Genomic DNA, 26,145 nt, shown 5'->3' with positions numbered 1-26,145 from the left:
CTCCCTCCCTCCCTCCCTCCCTCCCTCCCTCCCTCCCTCCCCGTGCTTAATGGCTGTTACTGTTTCCCTCTCTGACTTTTTACTTAACTCCAGATAGCCCCCTTTAATTCGTCTATAGTTCTGCTGCTCTGGGGTTTATTCTTGCACCAACATTGACAACGTTTTGGCAAAATGGTTGATCACAACAAAATGGTTGATCACTACAAAATGGTTGATCACTACAAAATGGTTGATCACTACAAAATGGTTGATCACCACAAAGAATGAAAAGCTAGAGAGAATGAACAGGGTCCGTATCCACAATGTCAAGAGTTCGGCTTTCGAGCTAAACCGTATAATCTGGAAATAAATAAATAAATCTGAATATTTGTAGCTAATTTTTAAGTTAATACCTGCAGTCAACTTGTGCAATACATCAGGAGATAAAGCAGATTGTGTTATTCATTTCACCTGTCACATTATGAAGGTTACTGTAGTTCCCCAGAACAGTTGAGCCAGTCACATGTTGATTTGTAAATAGCACAAAACTGTGGGAGCTGGTGAGTCCATAGTGTTGTTATACATACATACATACATACATACATACTAGAGGTCGACCGATTCATCGGAATGGCCGATTAATTAGGGCTGATTTCAAGTTTTCATAACAATCGGAAATCAGTAATTTTGGACGCCGATTTGGCTTTTTTTTTTTTACACATTTTTTTTACCTTTATTTAACTAGTCAAGTCAGTTAAGAACACATTCTTATTTTCAACGACGGCCTAGGAACGGTGGGTTAACTGCCTCGTTCAGGGGCAGAACGACAGATTTTTACCTTGTCAGCTCAGGGATTCAATCTTGCAACCTTACGTTTAACTAGTCCAACGCTCTAACCACCTGCCTCACGAGGATCCCACCTGTTACGCGAATACAGTAAGAAGCCAAGGTAAGTTGCTAGCTAGCAGTAAACTTAAATCAATCATAAATGCTAGTTATAACTATACATGGTTGATGATATTACTAGTTAATCGAACGTGTCCTGCGTTGCATATAATCGATGCAGTGCGCATTCGCGAAAAAGGACTGTCGTTGCTCCAACGTGTACCTAACCACAAACATCAATGCCTTTCTTTAAATCAATACCCAGAAGTATATATTTTAAAACCTGCATATTTAGCTAAAAGAAATTGTGTCACTTGCGTAGAGTAGAGAAGAGTCAGGGTATATGCAACAGTTTGGACCGCCTGGCTAATTGCGAACTAATTTGCCAGAATTGTACGTAATTATGACATAACATTGAAGGTTGTGCAATGTAACAGGAATATTTAGACTGATGGATGCCACCCGTTAGATAAAATACGGAACAGTTCCGTATTTCCCTGAAAGAATAAATGTCTTGTTTTCGAGATGATAGTTTCCGGATTCGACCATATTAATGACCTAAGGCTCACATTTCTGTGTGTTATTATGTTATAATTAAGTCTATGATTTGATAGAGCAGTCTGACTGAGTGCAGCAGGCTCATAAGCATTCATTCAAACAGCACTTTCGTGCGTTTTGCCAGCAGCTCTGCTGTTTATGACTTCAAGCCTATCAACTCCCGAGATTAGGCTGGTGTAATGATGTGATGTGAAATGGCTAGCTAGTTAGCAGGGTGCGCGCTAATAGCATTTCAAACATCACTAGCTCTGAGACTTCGAGTAGTTGTTCCCCTTGCTCTGCATGGGTAACGCTGCTTCAAAGATCTCTGGATGAGTTATCTGTAGAGCTGCCATTTTGTCCCTGTGCTTCCTGCTAGCGTTTTTTAACCTCCTCCTCTGTTCTTCTCCCCTCTGCTCCGTGTAAACATGCTGCTCTTCCTTCAGACAAGCATGCATCGCAAAATTTTCTCTCATTCACTTTCACCTGTAAATGTCCACACTCACCGAAAATGACTTTCGGTAGCTACCAGCTATTGCGTGCATAACTTTATAAGCTGGTATTTGCCTGTCTTTCTAATTAGTTTATATTACTTTTCACTCGTAGCATTCAGCTAACAACGTCTATCTGATTTCGCTATAATGTTTTGCAAATGTTGCTAGTATTCTGGTAATAGGGGCCCAATGGGGTTTTCTTGCATTTTAGCGCCCCCTTGTGTACTAAGAGGGTAATACCCTAAATCCCGGGATGAGAGAAGGACAATATGACGATATGAAAATCTGGATACCGCCAAAGCATAGTGGGAAGGGCTAATCTTATTCATTATGAGCTAAAAGGCTAAACTGATCCCAGATCAGCACTCTTACTCAGAGCTTTGTGGATATGGGCCCGGGTCTACGTTTCAGTTATATCATTATGGAAAATGGACCCAGTCCTGCTGCTCTTCTCATCAGAGCCCTTCCTGCTGCAGAGGCTGCCTGCCAATCTGACATGGCTGCTGCTACCATGGCGACGGTCAGAGCAGGTTGCTGGAATGTTGCTGGACGCCGGTCACAGGAACCGCTGACTTCAGCTCACACTTCCATAAAGGCAGTAAAGCCACAGGTACAGCATACTGAGATGATGGTGACCGCGGCATGTCCGCAAAATGACCTAAACATGACTGGGTTTTGTCCAGATCTATTCTTTCCGTCACCTCAGTCTCATTTCACACTGCCACAAAACCACAGGTAATGTAAAGCTATACATTTTTATTTTACCTTTATTTAACTAGGCAAGTCAGTTAAGATTCTTATTTTCAATGACGGCCTAGGAACAGTGGGTTAACTGCCTGTTCAGGGGCAGAACGACAGATTTGTACGTTGTTGCAAGTTCAAATCCCCGAGCTGACCTTTCGGTTATTAGTCCAACACTCTAACCACTAGGCTACTCTAAATGTGGCAGCTCTGAATGATACAGTCCACACGGTCAGAGTGGATACAGGGTGCAGAGACTGACCACTGTCACAGCAGACTACAGTACAGGAAGGCAAGAATTAGTGCCTCTAGTTAGTCTGCTATAGAAAATGTTGGATTTAAAACAAATCTCAAATGAAGTCCAGAGCTTTGGCAGACTTACAGTCACATCACCATCACACGAAGGGGAACAAAAACAAAAGCCACACCCCCTCTCAGGGAAACACCCCGCTGAAACCCAGGAAACACCCTTCTGAAACCCAGGAAACACCCTGCTGAAACCCAGGAAACAAAACACAAGCAAATAATAAAGCGCCAGAGCTAATAAAGGACTGTAAAAAATGTAAACGATCACCGTGGACAACGGGGTGACAAGCTGTGGGCTCTGCACGTTACAGAGCTGGAGGAGTTCCCTTCCTATCTCCTTTAGCGGTCTCTCCATCCCTCCATCTTTCTCTGTTTCAGACTCCCTCCGTCAATCTCTACCTTCATCACCTCTCTCATAAAATCATTAGGGAATTGATCCCTTTTAAGCCTCTCGTGATGCTGTTGACAAGGGTGGGAAAGTCAGCCATTAACTATACCAATATAAAGACTTCTGATCCACCTTTTCCCTCAGAGACCATGAGGAATATGGCTCTGTCTCAGAGATCATGGAGGAAGAGACATCCAATATGGCTGTCTCAGAGATCATGGAGGAAGAGACATCCAATATGGCTGTGTCTCAACAGAGATCATGGAGGAAGAGACATCCAATATGGCTGTGTCTCAACAGAGATCATGGAGGAAGAGACATCCAATATGGCTGTGTCTCAACAGAGATCATGGAGGAAGAGACATCCAATATGGCTGTGTCTCAACAGAGATCATGGAGGAAGAGACATCCAATATGGCTGTGTCTCAACAGAGATCATGGAGGAAGAGACATCCAATATGGCTGTGTCTCAACAGAGATCATGGAGGAAGAGACATCCAATATGGCTGTGTCTCAACAGAGATCATGGAGGAAGAGACATCCAATATGGCTGTGTCTCAACAGAGATCATGGAGGAAGAGACATCCAATATGGCTGTGTCTCAAAAGAGATCATGGAGGAAGAGACATCCAATATGGCTGTGTCTCAACAGAGATCATGGAGGAAGAGACATCCAATATGGCTGTGTCTCAACAGAGATCATGGAGGGAGGGACATCCAATATGGCTGTGTCTCAACAGAGATCATGGAGGAAGAGACATCCAATATGGCTGTGTCTCAACAGAGATCATGGAGGAAGAGACATCCAATATGGCTGTGTCTCAACAGAGATCATGAGGAATATGGCTGTGTCTCAGAGATCATGGAGGAAGGGACATCTAATATGGCTGTGTCTCAACAGAGATCATGGAGGAAGAGACATCCAATATGGCTGTGTCTCAACAGAGATCATGGAGGAAGAGACATCCAATATGGCTGTGTCTCAACAGAGATCATGGAGGAAGAGACATCCAATATGGCTGTGTCTCAACAGAGATCATGGAGGAAGAGACATCCAATATGGCTGTGTCTCAACAGAGATCAAGTATGGTTTAAAGTCTTAAGACTATTGACGAGTGAACACTGAGGTCAAAGGTTAGACAGGGCAGAGGTTAGTGGTCTTTCCCTGGCCAGACTACACTGTCCAGTCCTGCTCAGTTACTTCTCTAACCAGATAGATTGGCACTTGACCTTCAGATTATTATTATTATTATTTTATTTACAAATCAGGGCTTGATTCAATCCGTGGCGTAGAAAATCCGCTTTGTAGTAGCGCAGTTTAAATTTAAAGGTATTTTTAGATTGTGCCGACATATGCATCTCTGTTGATGATGGTGGTGGTGGTAGTAGTAATGATGATGGTGGTGGTGGTGGTAGTAGTAATGATGATGGCGGTGATGGTGGTGGTAGTAATGATGATGGTGGTGGTAGTAGTAATGATGATGGTGGTGGTAGTAATGATGATGGTGGTGGTGGTGGTAGTGGTAGTAATGATGATGGTGGTGGTAATGATGATGGTGGTGGTGGTGGTAATGATGATGGTGGTGGTAGTAATGATGATGGTGGTGGTAGTAATGATGATGGTGGTGGTAGTAATGATGATGGTGGTGGTAGTAATGATGATGGTGGTGGTAGTAATGATGATGGTGGTGGTAGTAATGATGATGGTGGTGGTAGTAATGATGATGGTGGTGGTAGTAATGATGATGGTGGTGGTAGTAATGATGATGGTGGTGGTGGTGGTGGTAATGATGATGGTGGTGGTGGTGGTAATGATGATGGTGGTGGTAGTAATGATGATGATGGTAGTAATGATGCTGATGGTGGTAGTAATGATGATGGTAGTAATGATGATGATGGTGGTAGTAATGATGATGGTAGTAATGATGATGATGGTGGTGGTGGTAATGGTAGTAATGATGATGGTGGTGGTGGTAATGGTAGTAATGATGATGGTGGTGGTGGTGGTGGTAATGATGATGGTGGTGGTGGTGGTGGTAATGATGATGGTGGTGGTAGTAATGATGATGGTGGTGGTAGTAATGATGATGGTGGTGGTAGTAATGATGATGGTGGTGGTGGTGGTAATGATGATGGTGGTGGTAGTAATGATGGTGGTGGTGGTAGTAATGATGGTGGTGGTGGTAGTAATGATGGTGGTGGTGGTGGTAGTAATAATGATGGTGGTGGTGGTGGTAGAAATAATGATGATGGTGGTGGTGGTAGTAATGATGATGGTGGTGGTGGTAGTAATGATGATGATGGTGGTAGTAATGATGATGGTGGTGGTGGTGGTGGTGGTGGTAATGATGATGGTGGTGGTAGTAATGATGATGGTGGTGGTGGTAATGATGATGGTGGTGGTGGTAATGATGATGGTGGTGGTAGTAATGATGGTGGTGGTGGTAGTAATGATGATGGTGGTGGTGGTAGTAATGATGATGGTGGTGGTGGTAGTAATGATGATGGGGTGGTGGTAGTAATGATGATGATGGTGGTGGTAGTAATGATGTATGATGATGATGATGGTGGTGGGTAGTAATGATGGTGGTGGTGGTAGTAATAATGATGATGGTGGTGGTGGTAGTAATGATGATGATGGTGGTAGTAATGATGATGGTGGTGGTGGTGGTGGTGGTGGTGGTAATGATGATGGTGGTGGTAGTAATGATGATGGTGGTGGTGGTGGTGGTAATGATGATGGTGGTGGTGGTAATGATGATGGTGGTGGTAGTAATGATGGTGGTGGTGGTAGTAATGATGATGGTGGTGGTGGTAGTAATGATGATGGTGGTGGTGGTAGTAATGATGATGGTGGTGGTGGTAGTATGATGATGGTGGTGGTGGTAGTAATGATGATGGTGGTGGTGGTAGTAATGATGATGGTGGTGGTGGTAGTAATGATGATGGTGGTGGTGGTAGTAATGATGATGGTGGTGGTGGTAGTAATGATGATGGTGGTGGTGGTAGTAATGATGATGATGGTGGTGGTAGTAATGATGATGGTGGTGGTAGTAATGATGATGGTGGTGGTGGTAGTAATGATGATGATGGTGGTGGTAGTAATGATGATGATGGTGGTGGTGGTGGTGGTAATGGTAGTAATGATGATGGTGGTGGTGGTGGTGGTAATGATGATGGTGGTGGTAGTAATGATGGTGGTGGTGGTGGTAGTAATAATGATGGTGGTGGTGGTAGTAATAATGATGGTGGTGGTGGTGGTAGAAATAATGATGATGGTGGTGGTGGTAGTAATGATGATGATGGTGGTAGTAATGATGATGATGGTGGTGGTGGTGGTGGTAATGATGATGGTGGTGGTAGTAATGATGATGGTGGTAGTAATGATGATGGTGGTAGTAATGATGATGGTGGTGGTGGTGGGTGTGGTAATGATGATGAGTGGTGGTAGTAATGATTGGTGTGGTAGGTGGTGGTGGTAATGATGATGGTGGTGGGAGTAATATGGTGGTAGTAATGATGATGGTGGTGGTGGTAGTAATGATGATGTGGTGGTGGTAGTAATGATGATGGTGGTGGTGGTAGTAATGATGATGGTGGTGGTGGTAGTAATGATGATGGTGGTGGTGGTAGTAATGATGATGGTGGTGGGGGTAGTAATGATGATGGTGGTGGTGGTAGTAATGATTGATGGTGGTGGTGGTAGTAATGATGATGGTGGTGGTGGTAGTAATGATGATGGTGGTGGTGGTGGTAGTAAATGATGATGGTGGTGGTGGTGGTAATGATGATGGTGGTGGTGGTGGTAATGATGATGGTGGTGGTGGTGGTAGTAATGATGATGGTGGTGGTGGTAGTAATGATGATGGTGGTGGTGGTGGTAATGATGATGGTGGTGGTGGTAGTAATGATGATGGTGGTGGTGGTAGTAATGATGATGGTGGTGGTGGTAGTAATGATGATGATGTGGTGGTAGTAAATGTATGATGGTGGTGGTAGTAATGATGATGGTGGTGGTGGTAGTAATGATGATGGTGGTGGTAGTAATGGATGATGGTGGTGGTAGTAATGATGATGGTGGTGGTAGTAATGATGATGGTGGTGGTAGTAATGATGATGATGGTGGTAGTAATGAATGATGGTGGTGGTAGTAATGATGATGGTGGTGGTGGTGGTAGTAGTAATGATGATGTGGTGGTAGTAATGATGATGGTGGTTGGTAGTAGTAATGATGATGGTGGTGGTAGTAATGATGATGGTGGTGGTGGTGGTGGTAATGATGATGGTGGTGGTAGTAATGATGGTGGTGGTGGTGGTAGTAATAATGATGGTGGTGGTGGTAGTAATAATGATGGTGGTGGTGGTGGTAGAAATAATGATGATGGTGGTGGTGGTAGTAATGATGATGATGGTGGTAGTAATGATGATGATGGTGGTAGTAATGATGATGATGGTGGTAGTAATGATGAGATGTGTGGTGGTGTGGTGGTGGTGGTAAATGATGATGGTGGTGGTAGTAATGATGATGGTGGTAGTAATGATGATGGTGGTGGTGGTGGTGGTGGTGGTAATGATGATGGTGGTGGTAGTAATGATGGTGGTGGTGGTAGTAATGATGATGGTGGTGGTGGTAGTAATGATGATGGTGGTGGTGGTAGTAATGATGATGGCGGTGGTGGTAGTAATGATGATGGCGGTGGTGGTAGTAATGATGATGGTGGTGGTGGTAGTAATGATGATGGTGGTGGTGGTAGTAATGATGATGGTGGTGGTGGTGGTAATGATGATGGTGGTGGTGGTAGTAATGATGATGGTGGTGGTAGTAATGATGATGGTGGTGGTAGTAATGATGATGGTGGTGGTAGTAATGATGATGGTGGTGGTGGTAGTAATGATGATGGTGGTGGTGGTAGTAATGATGATGGTGGTGGTGGTAGTAATGATGATGGTGGTGGTGGTGGTAATGATGATGGTGGTGGTGGTGGTAATGATGATGGTGGTGGTGGTAGTAATGATGATGGTGGTGGTAGTAATGATGATGGTGGTGGTAGTAATGATGATGGTGGTGGTAGTAATGATGATGGTGGTGGTAGTAATGATGATGGTGGTGGTAGTAATGATGATGATGGTGGTAGTAATGATGATGGTGGTGGTAGTAATGATGATGGTGGTGGTAGTAATGATGATGATGGTGGTAGTAATGATGATGGTGGTGGTAGTAATGATGATGGTGGTGGTAGTAATGATGATGGTGGTGGTAGTAATGATGATGGTGGTGGTAGTAATGATGATGGTGGTGGTAGTAGTAATGATGATGGTGGTGGTGGTGGTAGTAGTAATGATGATGGTGGTGGTAGTAATGATGATGGTGGTGGTAGTAATGATGATGGTGGTGGTAGTAGTAATGATGATGGTGGTGGTAGTAGTAATGATGATGGTGGTGGTAGTAGTAATGATGATGGTGGTGGTAGTAGTAATGATGATGGTGGTGGTAGTAATGATGATGGTGGTGGTAGTAATGATGATGGTGGTGGTAGTAATGATGATGGTGGTGGTAGTAATGATGATGGTGGTGGTAGTAATGATGATGGTGGTGGTAGTAGTAATGATGGTGGTGGTAGTAGTAATGATGATGGTGGTGGTAGTAATGATGATGGTGGTGGTAGTAATGATGATGGTGGTGGTAGTAATGATGATGGTGGTGGTAGTAATGATGATGGTGGTGGTAGTAATGATGATGGTGGTGGTAGTAATGATGATGGTGGTGGTAGTAATGATGATGGTGGTGGTAGTAATGATGATGGTGGTGGTAGTAGTAATGATGGTGGTGGTAGTAGTAATGATGATGGTGGTAGTAGTAATGATGATGGTGGTGGTGGTGGTAGTAGTAATGATGATGGTGGTGGTAGTAATGATGATGGTGGTGGTAGTAATGATGATGGTGGTGGTGGTAGTAATGATGATGGTGGTGGTGGTGGTGGTAATGATGATGGTGGTGGTAGTAATGATGGTGGTGGTGGTGGTAGTAATAATGATGGTGGTGGTGGTAGTAATAATGATGGTGGTGGTGGTAGTAATAATGATGGTGGTGGTGGTGGTAGAAATAATGATGATGGTGGTGGTGGTAGTAATGATGATGATGGTGGTAGTAATGATGATGATGGTGGTAGTAATGATGATGATGGTGGTAGTAATGATGATGATGGTAGTAATGATGATGATGGTGGTGGTGGTGGTGGTAATGATGATGGTGGTGGTAGTAATGATGATGGTGGTAGTAATGATGATGGTGGTAGTAATGATGATGGTGGTGGTGGTGGTGGTGGTGGTAATGATGATGGTGGTGGTAGTAATGATGGTGGTGGTGGTAGTAATGATGATGGTGGTGGTAGTAATGATGATGGTGGTGGTAGTAATGATGATGGTGGTGGTAGTAGTAATGATGATGGTGGTGGTGGTGGTAGTAGTAATGATGATGGTGGTGGTAGTAATGATGATGGTGGTGGTAGTAATGATGATGGTGGTGGTAGTAATGATGATGGTGGTGGTAGTAGTAATGATGATGGTGGTGGTAGTAGTAATGATGATGATGGTGGTGGTAGTAATGATGATGGTGGTGGTAGTAATGATGATGGTGGTGGTAGTAATGATGATGGTGGTGGTAGTAATGATGATGGTGGTGGTAGTAATGATGATGGTGGTGGTAGTAATGATGATGGTGGTGGTAGTAGTAATAATGATGATGGTGGTGGTAGTAGTAATGATGATGATGGTGGTGGTAGTAATGATGATGGTGGTGGTAGTAATGATGATGGTGGTGGTAGTAATGATGATGGTGGTGGTAGTAATGATGATGGTGGTGGTAGTAATGATGATGGTGGTGGTAGTAATGATGATGGTGGTGGTAGTAGTAATGATGATGGTGGTGGTGGTGGTAGTAGTAATGATGATGGTGGTGGTAGTAATGATGATGGTGGTGGTAGTAGTAATGATGATGGTGGTGGTAGTAGTAATGATGATGGTGGTGGTAGCAGTAATGATGATGGTGGTGGTAGTAGTAATGATGATGGTGGTGGTAGTAGTAATGATGATGGTGGTGGTAGTAGTAATGATGATGGTGGTGGTAGTAGTAATGATGATGGTGGTGGTGGTAGTAATGATGATGGTGGTGGTAGTAGTAATGATGATGGTGGTGGTAGTAGTAATGATGATGGTGGTGGTAGTAATGATGATGGTGGTGGTAGTAATGATGATGGTGGTGGTAGTAATGATGATGGTGGTGGTAGTAATGATGATGGTGGTGGTAGTAATGATGATGGTGGTGGTAGTAGTAATGATGATGGTGGTGGTAGTAGTAATGATGATGGTGGTGGTAGTAGTAATGATGATGGTGGTGGTAGTAGTAATGATGATGGTGGTGGTAGTAGTAATGATGATGGTGGTGGTAGTAGTAATGATGATGGTGGTGGTGGTAGTAATGATGATGGTGGTGGTAGTAATGATGATGGTAGTAATGATGATGGTGGTGGTAGTAATGATGATGGTAGTAATGATGATGGTAGTAATGATGATGGTAGTAATGATGATGGTAGTAATGATGATGTTAGTAATGATGATGGTGGTGGTAGTAATGATGATGGTGGTGGTAGTAATGATGATGACGGTGGTAGTAATGATGATGATGGTGGTGGTAATGATGATGATGGTGGTGGTAATGATGATGATGGTGGTGGTAGTAGTAGTAGTAGTAGTAGTAGTAGTAGTAGTAGTAGTAGTAGTAGTGATGATGGTAGTAGTAATGATGGTGGTGGTGGTGGTATTGGTGGGAGTAGTAGTAGTAGTGGTAGTAATGATGGTGGTGGTGGTAGTGGTGGTAGTAGTAGTAGTGATGATGGTAGTGGTAGTAGTAGTAGTAGTAATCATGGTGGTGGTGGTAGTAGTAGTAGTAATGATGATGGTGGTGGTAGTAGTAGTAGTAGTAGTAGTAATGATGATGGTGGTGGGAGTAATAGTGGTAGTAGTAGTAGTAGTAATGATGATGGTGGTGGGAGTAATAGTAGTAGTAGTAGTAGTAGTAATGATGATGGTGGTGGGAGTAATAGTAGTAGTAGTAGTAGTAGTAGTAATGATGATGGTGGTGGTAGTAGTAATGATGATGGTGGTGGTGGTAGTAATGATGATGGTGGTGGTGGTGGTAATGATGATGGTGGTGGTGGTGGTAATGATGGTGGTGGTGGTAGTAATGATGATGGTGGTGGTAGTAATGATGATGGTGGTGGTAGTAATGATGATGGTGGTGGTAGTAATGATGATGGTGTGGTAGTAATGATGATGGTGGTGGTAGTAATGATGATGGTGGTGGTAGTAATGATGATGGTGGTGGTAGTAATGATGATGGTGGTGGTAGTAATGATGATGGTGGTGTAGTAATGATGATGGTGGTGGTAGTAATGATGATGGTGGTGGTAGTAATGATGATGGTGGTGGTAGTAATGATGATGGTGGTGGTAGTAATGATGATGGTGGTGGTAGTAATGATGATGGTGGTGGTAATGATGATGGTGGTGGTAGTAGTAGTAGTAGTAGTAGTAGTAGTAGTAGTAGTGATGATGGTAGTAGTAATGATGGTGGTGGTGGTGGTATTGGTGGGAGTAGTAGTAGTAGTGGTAGTAATGATGGTGGTGGTGGTAGTGGTGGTAGTAGTAGTAGTGATGATGGTAGTGGTAGTAGTAGTAGTAATCATGGTGGTGGTGGTAGTAGTAGTAGTAATGATGATGGTGGTGGTAGTAGTAGTAGTAATGATGATGGTGGTGGTAGTAGTAGTAGTAGTAGTAGTAATGATGATGGTGGTGGGAGTAATAGTGGTAGTAGTAGTAGTAGTAATGATGATGGTGGTGGGAGTAATAGTAGTAGTAGTAGTAGTAGTAGTAATGATGATGGTGGTGGTAGTAGTAATGATGATGGTGGTGGTGGTAGTAATGATGATGGTGGTGGTGGTGGTAATGATGATGGTGGTGGTGGTGGTAATGATGGTGGTGGTGGTAGTAATGATGATGGTGGGGTAGTAATGATGATGGTTGTGGTAGTAATGATGATGGTGGTGGTAGTAATGATGATGGTGGTGGTAGTAATGATGATGGTGGTGGTAGTAATGATGATGGTGGTGGTAGTAATGATGATGGTGGTGGTAGTAAGATGATGGTGGTGGTAGTAATGATGATGGTGGTGGTAGTAATGATGATGGTGGTGGTATAGTAATGATGGTGGTGGGTAGTAGTAATGATGATGGTGGTGGTAGTAGTAATGATGATGGTGGTGGTAGTAGTAATGATGATGGTGGTGGTAGTAGTAATGATGATGGTGGTGGTGGTAGTAGTAATGATGGTGGTGGTAGTAGTAATGATGAGGGTGGTAGTAGTAAATGATGATGGTGGGGTAGTATGGATGATGGTGGTGGTAGATGATGATGGTGGTGGTAGTAGTAATGATGATGGTGGTGGTAGTAGTAATGATGATGGTGGTGGTCAGTAGTAATGATGATGGTGGTGGTAGTAGTATGATGATGGTGGTGGAGTAGTAATGATGATGGTGTGGTAGTAGTAATGATGATGGTGGTGGTAGTAGTAATGATGATTGGTGGTGGTAGTAATGATGATGGTGGGTGGTAGTAATGAATGATGGTGGTGGTAGTAATGATGATGGTGGGTGGTAGTAGTATGATGAGGGTGGTGGTAGTAATGATGATGGTGGTGGTAGTAATGATGATGGTGGTGGTAGTAATGATGATGGTGGTGGTATTAGTAATGATGATGGTGGTGGTAGTAGTATGATGATGGTGGTGGTAGTAATGATGATGGTGGTGGTAGTAGTAATGATGATGGTGGTGTAGTAATGATGATGGTGGNTGGTGGTGGTGGTAGTAATGATGATGATGATGGTGGTAGTAGTAATGATGGTGGTGGTGGTAGTAGTAGTAGTAATGATGATGATGGTGGTAGTAGTAATGATGGTGGTGGTGGTAGTAGTAGTAGTAGTAATGATGATGATGGTGGTAGTAGTAGTAATGATGATGATGGTGGTAGTAGTAGTAATGATGATGATGGTGGTAGTAGTAGTGATGATGATGGTGGTAGTAGTAGTGATGATGATGGTGGTAGTAGTAGTGATGATGATGGTGGTAGTAGTAGTGATGATGATGGTGGTGATGGTGGTAGTAGTGATGATGATGGTGGTGATGGTGGTAGTAGTAGTGATGATGATGGTGGTGATGGTGGTAGTAGTAGTGATGATGATGGTGGTGGTGGTGGTAGTAGTAGTAGTAGTAGTGATGATGATGGTGGTAGTAGTAATGATGATGATGGTGGTAGTAGTAATGATGATGATGGTGGTGGTGGTGGTAGTAGTAGTAGTGATGATGGTGGTGGTAGTGGTGGGAGTAGTAGTAATGATGATGATGGTGGTAGTAGTAATGATGATGATGGTGGTAGTAGTAGTGATGATGATGGTGGTAGTAGTAGTGATGATGATGGTGGTGGTGGTGGTAGTAGTAGTAGTGATGATGATGGTGGTAGTAATGATGATGATGGTGGTAGTAGTAATGATGATGATGGTGGTAGTAGTAATGATGATGATGGTGGTAGTAGTAATGATGATGATGGTGGTAGTAGTAATGATGATGATGGTGGTGGTGGTGGTAGTAGTAGTAATGATGATGATGGTGGTAGTGGTGGGAGTAGTAGTAGTAGTAATTATGATGGTAATAGTAGATGTATCAGAGGTATAAATGATACTAGTGGTAATGGTAGTAGTAGTAGTAGAGATATAAATGATACTAGTGGTAATGGTAGTAGTAGTAGTAGTAGTAGTAGAGATATAAATGATACTAGTGGTAATGGTAGTAGTAGTAGTAGTAGAGATATAAATGATACTAGTGGTAATGGTAGTAGTAGAGATATAAATGATACTAGTGGTAATGGTAGTAGAGATATTAGAGGTAGTAATGTTACTAGTGGTAATGGTAGTAGTAGTAGTAGTAGTAGAGATATAAATGATACTAGTGGTAATGGTAGTAGTAGTAGAGATATAAATGATACTAGTGGTAATGGTAGTAGTAGAGATATAAATGATACTAGTGATAATGGTAGTAGTAGTAGTAGAGATATAAATGATACTAGTGGTAATGGTGGTAGAGATATAAATGATACTAGTGATAATGGTAGTAGTAGTAGTAGAGATATAAATGATACTAGTGATAATGGTAGTAGTAGTAGTAGAGATATAAATGATACTAGTGGTAATGGTAGTAGTAGAGATATAAATGATACTAGTGATAATGGTAGTAGTAGTAGTAGAGATATAAATGATACTAGTGGTAATGGTAGTAGTAGAGATATAAATGATACTAGTGGTAATGGTAGTAGTAGTAGTAGTAGTAGAGATAAATGATACTAGTGGTAATGGTAGTAGTAGTAGTAGTAGAGATATAAATGATACTAGTGGTAATGGTAGTAGTAGAGATATAAATGATACTAGTGGTACTGGTAGTAGTAGTAGTAGAGATAAATGACTAGTGGTAATGGTAGTAGTAGTAGTAGTTAGTAGTAGTAGTAGAGATATACATTACTACTAGTGGTAATGGTAGTAGAGATATTAGAGGTATAAATTGCAACTTAGTGGTAATGGTAGTAGTAGACATTATAACTACTACTAGTGTAATGGTAGTAGAGCTATTGAGGTATAAATGATACTAGTGGTAATGGTGGTAGAGATATTAGACGGTAGTAATGTTACTAGTGGTAATGGTAGTAGTAGTAGTAGTAGTAGTAGAGATATAATGCTACTAGTGGTAATGGTAGTAGTAGTAGTGAGATATAAATGATACTAGTGGTAATGGTATAGTAGTAGTAGTAGTAGAGATACTAAATGATACTAGTGGAATGGTGGTAGAGATATTAGAGGTAGTAATGTTACTAGTGGTAATGGTGTGGTAGAGATATTAGAGGTATAAATGCTACTAGTGGTAATCGGTAGTAGAGATATTAGAGGTATAAATGATACTAGTGGTAATGGTGGTAGAGATATTAGAGGTAGTAATGCTACTAGTGGTAATGGTGGTAGAGATATTAGAGGTATAAATGATACTAGTGGTAATGGTGGTAGAGATATTAGAGGTAGTAATGTTACTAGTGGTAATGGTAGTAGTAGTAGTAGTAGAGATATAAATGCTACTAGTGGTAATGGTAGTAGTAGTAGAGATATAAATGCTACTAGTGGTAATGGTAGTAGTAGTAGTAGAGATATAAATGATACTAGTGGTAATGGTAGTAGAGATATTATAGGTATAAATGATACTAGTGGTAATGGGTGGTAGAGATATTAGAGGTAGTATGTTACTAGTGGTAATGGTAGTAGAGATATTAGAGGTATAAATGCTACTAGTGGTAATGGTAGTAGTAGACATATAAATACTACTAGTGGTAATGGTGGTAGAGATATTAGAGGTATAAATGCTACTAGTGGTAATGGTAGTAGTAGACATATAAATACTACTAGTGGTAATGGTAGTAGAGATATTAGAGGTATAAATGATACTAGTGGTAATGGTGGTAGAGATATTAGAGGTAGTAATGTTACTAGTGGTAATGGTGGTAGAGATATTAGAGGTAGTAATGTTACTAGTGGTAATGGTGGTAGAGATATTAGAGGTAGTAATGTTACTAGTGGTAATGGTGGTAGAGATATTAGAGGTACAAATGATACTAGTGGTAATGGTGGTAGAGATATTAGAGGTAGTAATGTTACTAGTGGTAATGGTAGTAGAGATAGAGGTATAAATGATACTAGTGGTAATGGTGGTAGAGATATTAGAGGTAGTAATGTTACTAGTGGTAATGGTAGTATTAGTGCTAATAATAGTGGTGGTAGCATTCATTTGTGTAGTAATAATAGTAGTAGTCCATATTATTTAGTAGATGATCCTATTACTCTTCACTGTTACTATTTGATTGTTATTTAAAATGATTTAAAATCACTTTTAAATTATTATAATTCATTATTTTATTACAATGTCAAATCAAATCAAATTTTATTAGTCACATGCGCCGACTACAACAGGTGCAGACCTTACAGTGAAATGCTTACTTACGAGCCCCAAACCAACAGTGAAGTTAAAATAAAATAAGGATAAGAATAACAGATAAATGTAACAAGTAATTAAATGCGGTAGCAGAGAGAACAGTCTATGACTAGGGTGGCTAGAGTCTGACATTTTTAGGGCCTTCCTCTGACACCACCTGGTATAGAGGTCCTGGATGGCAGGAAGCTTGGCCCCAGTAATGTACTGGGCTGTTCGCACTACCCTCTGTAGTGCCTTGCGGTCAGAGGCCGAGCAGTTGCCATACCAGGCTGTGATGCAACCAGTCAGGACGCTCTCGATGGTGCAGCTGTAGAACCTTTTGAGGACCTGAGGATCCATGCCAAATCTTTTCAGTCTCCTGGGGGGGAATAGGTTTTGTCGTGCCCTCTTCACAACCGTCTTGGTGTGCCAAGGAACTTGAAGCTCTCAACCTGCTCCACTGCAGCCCCGTCGATGCGAATGGGGGCGTGCTCGGTCCTCTTTTTCCTGTAGTCCACAATCATCTCCTTTGTTTTGATCACGTTGAGAGAGAGGTTGTTGTCCTTGCATCACACGGCCAGGTCTCTGACCTCCTCCCTATCGTCGTTGATCAGGCGACACTGTTGTGTCATCAGCAAATTTAATTATGGTGTTGGAGTCGTGCCTGGCTGTGCAATCATGAGTGAACAAGGAGTACAGGAAGGGACTGAGCACGCACTCCTGAGGGGCCCCTGTGTTGAGGATCAGCGTGGCGGATGTGTTGTTACCTACCCTTACCACCTGGGGGCGGACCGTCAGGATGTCCAGGATCCAGTTGCAGAGGGAGGTGTTTCGTCCCAGGGTCCTTATCTTAGTGATGAGCTTTGAGGGCACTATGGTGTTGAAAGCTGAGCTGTAGTCAATGAATAGCAATCTCATATAGGTGTTTCCTTTTGTCCAGGTGGGAAAGGGCAGTGTGGAGTGCAATAGAGATTGCATCACCTGTGGATCTGTTGGGGCGGTACGCAAATTGGAGTGGGTCTAGGGTTTCTGGGATAATGGTGTTGATGTGAGCCATTACCAGCCTTTCAAAGCACTTCATGGCTACAGATGTGAGCGTTACGGGTCGGTAGTCATTTAGGCAGGTTACCTTAGTGTTCTTTGGCACAAACTTGTTGGTATTACAGACTCGGTCAGGAAGAGGTTGAAAATGTCAGTGAAGACACTTGCCAGTTGGTCAGCGCATGCTCTGAGTACACGTCCTGGTAATCCGTCTGGCCCTGCGGCCTTGTGAATGTTGACCTGTTTAAAAGGTCTTACTCACATCGGCTGCGGAGATGTATGATGTGATGTATGTATATTGTATACATTGTTGCTCATGGCAATAAAGCAGCTTGAATTAGAGAGAGCGAGAGAAAAAGAAAGAGAGAGAGAGAGAGAGACAGAGCCTAGAGGTGGTGAGAAGCAGGTCAGTTTTAATCCTCCGGTCTGTTCCGACTCAGCCTTGGCCACAGGACCATGAACACGTCTTTGTTTGACTGGACGGCAGGAACAGTTTCAAATTTACAAGCCTGTTTTCGACTGCAATTAGTCATTACCTAACATTAGCTATTTTTCCAATAAACAATGTCATTAAGTGTCCTTTTTTCTCAGTCCTTGGCCCAGTTTAGAGTGTCTGGAAGTGCAGTGGTATAGTCTACAAAGGGATGGAACTGAGAACATGGGGATCCAGGGCTTTATGGAAGTAATTATAATTATAATTTAGGGAAACTTGTGCAACCTTTAACAGATTTGGTCTCCTTTTGTTTAGTCAGAGCTAGAGCACAAGAAGTGTGTACGGGAGAGGTCAATCCAGGCTAGGTTACGTAGACCTGCGTCTGCTCGCCAGGGTTGGGTTTGTTACTTTCTAAATGGAATCTGTTACAGTTACTAGTTTCCTGTCCAAAATTGATATCAGTAACGTAACTTTCAGATTACCCAAACTCAGTAACATAATCGGATTACTTTCAGTTACTTTCCCTATTACTTTCCTCTTAAGAGACATTAGAAGACGACAAAAACGATCCATCAAACACATTTGGTGTGTCATCATAGAGGTCTCTGATTGGTGGTCATCATTAGGTGTGTCACTATAGAGGTCTCTGATTGGTGGTCAGACTCTCTCAGGTAAAACAAAGTTAAACTCAGTAGTGAAGTGTGGGTAAAATCACCGGGGAAGCTTTCTCCAGAATAAATATTCATATTACAACCTGTTCTTTGATAAGTGAGTTGTTCGCTGTATAACCTGATAGCACATAGGACTTGGAAAAAGAAAAAGGGGAGTCGTACACTCTAGGAGCTCAGATGTAATACTTGTATAACCAACGTTTCGACAGCCAAACTGTCCTTCATATGCCTTGCCAACGTGATATTAAGACGAGACAATAAGCAGAATAAATTCAACCACATCTTTGTTTCATAAAAAATAAAAAATAAACAGAGAGTAACCTCTAGACACAGTTTAACTGATGATTATGAATGGCCTGGGGATAGGCTGGAAAGAGGAACTACACCCTTCCTTCCCTTCTCACCCAAATCCAAACCTTAACACTGACAGAGAGGTGAGCTGACTGATGCTAACGTCTTGGACCTGGCCCCTGGATGTAGAATAGACCTAATAGCCTGTCTGTCTCTGTGTGTCTCTCTCTCTCTCTCTCTGTGTCTCTCCATCTCTCTCTGTGTCTCTCCATCTCTCTCTGTGTCTCTCCCCCTCCCTCCGAGAGAAAACATCAGATCTGTCCTTTAGAAGAGAGAGGAGCACACAGGGTGGCCAAGAACAGCGGCGCAGTCGATCCATCTGTATTCCATCAGCATTTGCAGTCTTTTTCCTTGTATATGTTATTAATAATCCATAAGTCTATCCATCTGTATTCCATCAGCATTTGCAGTGTTTCTCTAACCAGCCCTAGGGACGTGGAAATAATGTCTCTGGAAGCCTGCTACTAAATCCACCCCTTAGTTGATTTATATTACTGAATAGATGTCACCTATCAAACATTATTTTATGTGAACTAGCCAGCAGGTATAGATTACGTTTAGGTTACCTTTGAAGTTGTATAATATGTATAAATAACTTCAATGGAATGAAGGAAAGTTTGAAAGTCATTCCAAGCTCACCCTGCGGAAAGACACCACGTAGAAGGTGTCTCCACGGCGATGGATCTCATCAAAGAAGTCGTTGTAGGTGCGGTGAGGAGCGAAGTACACCTGCAGCTCATTACCTGGGCTCCTGTGGGTGGGTGGGGGGGTGGGGGGGAGGACAAATACAATATTTACTTCAGTTACAGGCTCCGCTATATACAACAAACACCAGAACTGATTCTAAACTCCTTTCTTCAGGGACATTTGCATGAATATGGAGTTGAGCTTTTGTTTTCACAGGAATCAAACATGTGCATTCTTGCAGTACAAGATGAATAACAGATTTAATACATTTTGACAGAGTTTTTCAAATCTACAGCCAAAACATCAGGAGAATGCACTACTACACACCAGCCTCTGTCTTAGTACCTCACAAGCACTACTACACACCAGCTCTGTCTTAGTACCTCACAAGCACTACTACACACCAGCTCTGTCTTAGTACCTCACAAGCCCTAGTCACACGAGCACTACTACACACCAGCTCTGTCTTAGTACCTCACAAGCCCTAGTCACACGAGCACTACTACACACCAGCCTCTGTCTTAGTACCTCACGAGCCCTACTACACACCAGCTCTGTCTTAGTACCTCACGAGCCCTACTACACACCAGCTCTGTCTTAGTACCTCACAAGCCCTAGTCACACGAGCACTACTACACACCAGCTCTGTCTTAGTACCTCACAAGCCCTAGTCACACGAGCACTACTACACACCAGCTCTGTCTTAGTACCTCACAAGCCCTAGACACACGAGCCCATGTCACACGAGCCCTAGTCACACGAGCCCTAGTCACACGAGCCCTAGTCACACGAGCACTACTACACACCAGCTCTGTCTTAGTACCTCACGAGCCCTAGTCACACGAGCCCTAGTCACACGAGCACTACTACACACCAGCTCTGTCTTAGTACCTCACGAGCCCTAGTCACACGAGCCCTAGTCACACGAGCACTACTACACACCAGCTCTGTCTTAGTACCTCACAAGCCCTAGTCACACGAGCACTACTACACACCAGCTCTGTCTTAGTACCTCACGAGCCCTAGTCACACGAGCACTACTACACACCAGCCTCTGTCTTAGTACCTCACAAGCCCTAGCCACACGAGCACTACTACACACCAGCCTCTGTCTTAGTACCTCACGAGCCCTAGCCACACGAGCACTACTACACACCAGCCTCTGTCTTAGTACCTCACAAGCCCTAGTCACACGAGCCCTAGTCACACGAGCCCTAGTCACACGAGCACTACTACACACCAGCCTCTGTCTTAGTACCTCACAAGCCCTAGTCACACGAGCACTACTACACACCAGCCTCTGTCTTAGTACCTCACAAGCCCTAGCCACACGAGCACTACTACACACCAGCTCTGTCTTAGTACCTCACAAGCCCTAGTCACACGAGCACTACTACACACCAGCCTCTGTCTTAGTACCTCACAAGCCCTAGCCACACGAGCACTACTACACACCAGCCTCTGTCTTAGTACCTCACGAGCCCTAGCCACACGAGCACTACTACACACCAGCCTCTGTCTTAGTACCTCACAAGCCCTAGTCACACGAGCCCTAGTCACACGAGCCCTAGTCACACGAGCACTACTACACACCAGCCTCTGTCTTAGTACCTCACAAGCCCTAGTCACACGAGCACTACTACACACCAGCCTCTGTCTTAGTACCTCACAAGCCCTAGCCACACGAGCCCTACTACACACCAGCCTCTGTCTTAGTACCTCACAAGCCCTAGCCACACGAGCACTACTACACACCAGCTCTGTCTTAGTACCTCACAAGCCCTAGCCACACGAGCCCTAGTCACACGAGCCCTAGTAACACGAGCCCTAGTCACACGAGCCCTAGTAACACGAGCCCTAGTCACACGAGCCCTAGACACACGAGCCCTAGTAACACGAGCCCTAGACACACGAGCCCTAGACACACGAGCCCTAGTAACACGAGCCCTAGTCACACGAGCCCTAGTCACACGAGCCCTAGTCACACGAGCCCTAGTCACACGAGCCCTAGTCACACGAGCCCTAGTCACACGAGCCCTAGACACACGAGCCCTAGACACACGAGCCCATGTCACACGAGCCCTAGTCACACGAGCCCTAGTCACACAAGCCCTAGTCACACGAGCCCTAGACACACGAGCCCTAGACACACGAGCCCTAGACACACGAGCCCTAGTCACACGAGCCCTAGTCACACGAGCCCTAGTCACACGAGCCCTAGACACACGAGCCCTAGTCACACGAGCCCTAGTCACACGAGCCCTAGTCACACGAGCCCTAGACACACGAGCCCATGTCACACGAGCCCTAGTCACACGAGCCCTAGTCACACGAGCCCTAGTCACACGAGCCCTAGACACACGAGCCCTAGACACACGAGCCCTAGACACACGAGCCCTAGACACACGAGCCCTAGACACACGAGCCCTAGACACACGAGCCCTAGTCACACGAGCCCATGTCACACGAGCCCTAGTCACACGAGCCCTAGTCACACGAGCCCATGTCACACGAGCCCTAGACACACGAGCCCTAGACACACGAGCCCTAGTCACACGAGCCCTAGACACACGAGCCCTAGACACACGAGCCATAGACACACGAGCCCATGTCACACGAGCCCTAGACACACGAGCCCTAGTCATACGAGCCCTAGCCACACGAGCCCTAGCCACACGAGCCCTAGACACACGAGCCCTAGCCACACGAGCCCTAGTCACACGAGCCCTAGACACACGAGCCCTAGACACACGAGCCCTAGCCACACGAGCCCTAGACACACGAGCCCTAGACACACGAGCCCATGTCACACGAGCCCTAGACACACGAGCACTAGTCACACGAGCCCTAGTCACACGAGCCCTAGACACACGAGCCCTAGACACACGAGCCCATGTCACACGAGCCCATGTCACACGAGCCCTAGACACACGAGCACTAGTCACACGAGCACTAGTCACACGAGCCCTAGACACACGAGCCCTAGTCACACGAGCCCTAGACACACGAGCCCTAGACACACGAGCCCTAGACACACGAGCCCTAGTCACACGAGCCCTAGACACACGAGCCCTAGACACACGAGCCCTAGACACACGAGCCCTAGACACACGAGCCCTAGACACACGAGCCCATGTCACACGAGCCCTAGACACACGAGCCCTAGACACACGAGCCCATGTCGCACGAGCCCTAGACACACGAGCCATAGACACACGAGCCCATGTCACACGAGCCCTAGACACACGAGCCCTAGTCACACGAGCCCATGTCACACGAGCCCTAGACACACGAGCCCTAGACACACGAGCCCATGTCACACGAGCCCTAGACACACGAGCCCTAGACACACGAGCCCATGTCACACGAGCCCTAGACACACGAGCCCTAGACACACGAGCCCTAGCCACACGAGCCCTAGCCACACGAGCCCTAGCCACACGAGCCCTAGCCACACGAGCCCTAGCCACACGAGCCCTAGCCACACGAGCCCTAGTCACACGAGCCCTAGTCACACGAGCCCTAGTCACACGAGCCCTAGTCACACGAGCCCTAGTCACACGAGCCCTAGTCACACGAGCCCTAGTCACACGAGCCCTAGTCACACGAGCCCTAGCCACACGAGCCCTAGCCACACGAGCCCTAGCCACACGAGCCCTAGTCACTGATCACGTTTACACACTAATATCCTGTTATTATTCGTGATACTTAACGTCATATCCCGTTTACAATAACCCCAAAAAACAATGTAGAGGGGATACTCTGGCATGTAAACATCTTCTCCCGTTTAGTGTTGTTTAAAAAAAAAATTGCAGTCTGCACAGGGTCAGTTTCATATATCATTGTTGTTGTGTGATAATGTTTTCATCTGATTGTCAAACAAATCATTTAATAAAGTAGGTAACCTGCTCAGTTTGATCCACCATATTAATTCCATCATAAATAGTTCTGCTGATACTCCATACTGGACCGTATAGTCTACTGGCTTAGGCTACTTTCACCCCCATTTAGATATGTTTCTGCTAGTATGTTTCTGCTAGTATGTTTCTGCTAGTATGTTTCTGCTAATATGTTTCTGCTGGTATGTTTCTGCTGGTATGTTTCTGCTAGTATGTTCCTGCTAGTATGTTTCTGCTGGTATGTTTCTGCTAGTATGCATCTGCTAGTATGTTTCTGCTAATATGTTTCTGCTGGTATGTTTCTGCTAATATGTTTCTGCTAGTATGTTTCTGCTAATATGTTTCTGTTAGTATGTTTCTGCTAATATGTTTCTGCTAGTATGTTTCTGCTAATATGTTTCTGCTAATATGTTTCTGCTAATATGTTTCTGCTAATATGTTTCTGCTAATATGTTTCTGCTAGTATGTTTCTGCTAGTATGTTTCTGCTAATATGTTTCTGCTAATAATTTCTGACATTTAGTAGGCCATATTACTATAATTCACGACATTTGGTAGGCCATATTACTATAATTTACGACATTTAGTAGGCCATATTACTATAATTTATGACATTTGGTAGGCCATATTTGTCACGCCTTGGTCTTAGTATTTTGTGTTTTCTTTCATTATTTGGTCAGGCCAGGGTGTGACATGGGTTATTGTGGTGTGTTTTTGTCTTAGGGGTTTTGTGGGGTGTCTACGTAGTCTATGGCTGCCTGAGGCGGTTCTCAATCAGAGTCAGGTGATTATCATTGTCTCTGATTGGGAACCATATTTAGGCAGCCATATTCTGTGAGTGTTTTCGTGGGTGATTGTTCCTGTCTTTGTGTTTGCACCAGATAGGGCTGTTTCGGTTTTCACATTACGTTTATTTTATTTTTTTGTAAGTTCGTGTTTCGTTATTTAATAAACATGGATTGCAATAGCCACGCTGCATTTTGGTCCGACTCTCCTTCGACGGAAGAAAGCCGTTACAATATTATAATTTACGACATTTGGTAGGCCATATTACTATAATTTACGACATTTGGTAGGCCATATTACTATAATTTACGACAGTTGGTAGGCCATATTACTATAATTTTCAACATTTGGTAGGCCATATTACTATAATTTACGACAGTTGGTAGGCCATATAATTTATGACATTTGGTAGGCCATATAATTTATGACATTTGGTAGGCCATATAATTTATGACATTTGGTAGGCCATATAATTTATGACAGTTGGTAGGCCATATAATTTACGACATTTGGTAGGCCATATTACTATAATTTACGACATTTAGTAGGCCATATTACTATAATTTATGACATTTGGTAGGCCATATTATAATTTACGACATTTGGTAGGCCATATTACTATAATTTACAACATTTGGTAGGCCATATTACTATAATTTACGACATTTGGTAGGCCATATTACTATCATTTACGACATAGGCCATTTGTTTGTCAACTATAGTTTGATACACGCAGCTTTTCTATCCTAACTTGTTGCCCCAGAAGACTAAATAAACTAGGGCTCAGCTGAATTTTATTTTAATTTTACCTTTATTTAACTAGGCAAGTCAGTTAAAAACAAATTCTTATTTTCAATGACGGCCTACCGGGGAACAGTGGGTTAACTTCCTTAACTGAATGTCTTACATAGATAGAATGAATGCATTAGTAATCTAGTTTACACCGGCAAAGTTGTCTGTTTCGTTTAGGGACCGGGGAGAAAATACAATACATTTCAAAACAGTAGAAAGATTGTTCCCAAAGCAAAATGTCCAAAACGTCATCAGTTTGACCAGTTTTTAAGGAAATGAAAAGCTGAGAAAACTATGAAACATGTTTCTGATAAGACTTCAGTTTGTCTTGGGTACATATTTTGTGGTTGAAATACTGTCTGCTTTCATAATAGTGTCAAATATAACAGTTATATGCACAGCACAGCACGTGTTTTCTCAAGAGATGCTGAAAGAAAGAAATCGTATTTCTCGAGACAAAAAATGTTTACAAAAAAATGGTATAATTTTACTTCAAGAAATGCATAATTCTGCTTCATGAGTTAATACTATATTACATGTGAGAGGTTATGGGCCTACAATCAGTGACCATATTTCAGTTACTACTCCATTTAACCCTAATGAATTTAAATGAAGAATATTCTGTTTATTCATGGCAACAGGGATACTTGTGAGCGGGATATCAAAAAGGTGATAGCGTGATATGAGCTACTATCCGGGAAAACTGTGAGCATGTAAACGTGGTCCTTCTCTGCAGTCTGTATCCCACTTTAATGACAGACAGTCAGGGTCAAGGTTAAAGGTTTGGCAAGGCCTGCTACTATGCCCCAGAGTGTCTGGTTGGCCATCAACTTGATTTTCAAATGTGGGAAAGTCAAAAGCACGAGGAAAATGTAGGACCAAAATAACATATGGTCGCGAACAAAAACATTAGTCCTCCGGGGGAACAAATACAAAATGTCATATTTAGAATAGTTCCATTTTTCCATTTCATACTAAAAACAGAACTTGTACTGCAAGTGAATATGTCCGTTTTTCATGTTGTATGGTGTCCTGAAAAGTT

At 43.4% G+C, this 26,145-nt stretch overlaps 1 protein-coding gene across 1 annotated transcript in view; it reads right to left on the bottom strand.

Annotated features, from left to right (window-relative positions):
• The window catches only part of atf6 (activating transcription factor 6), a 151,555-nt gene that overhangs the window by 24,193 nt on the left and 101,217 nt on the right, over positions 1-26,145 (bottom strand). Inside the window, exon 14 of the mRNA XM_031785467.1 lies at positions 19,580-19,691. Within this exon, the coding sequence (XP_031641327.1) occupies positions 19,580-19,691 (112 nt within the window). The remainder of the gene's footprint in view (positions 1-19,579; positions 19,692-26,145) is intronic.

Source organism: Oncorhynchus kisutch, linkage group LG13, assembly GCF_002021735.2.
Source record: "Oncorhynchus kisutch isolate 150728-3 linkage group LG13, Okis_V2, whole genome shotgun sequence".
NCBI classification, from domain to species: Eukaryota; Metazoa; Chordata; class Actinopteri; order Salmoniformes; family Salmonidae; genus Oncorhynchus; species Oncorhynchus kisutch.
This window is presented reverse-complemented; position numbering and strand designations above follow the sequence as displayed.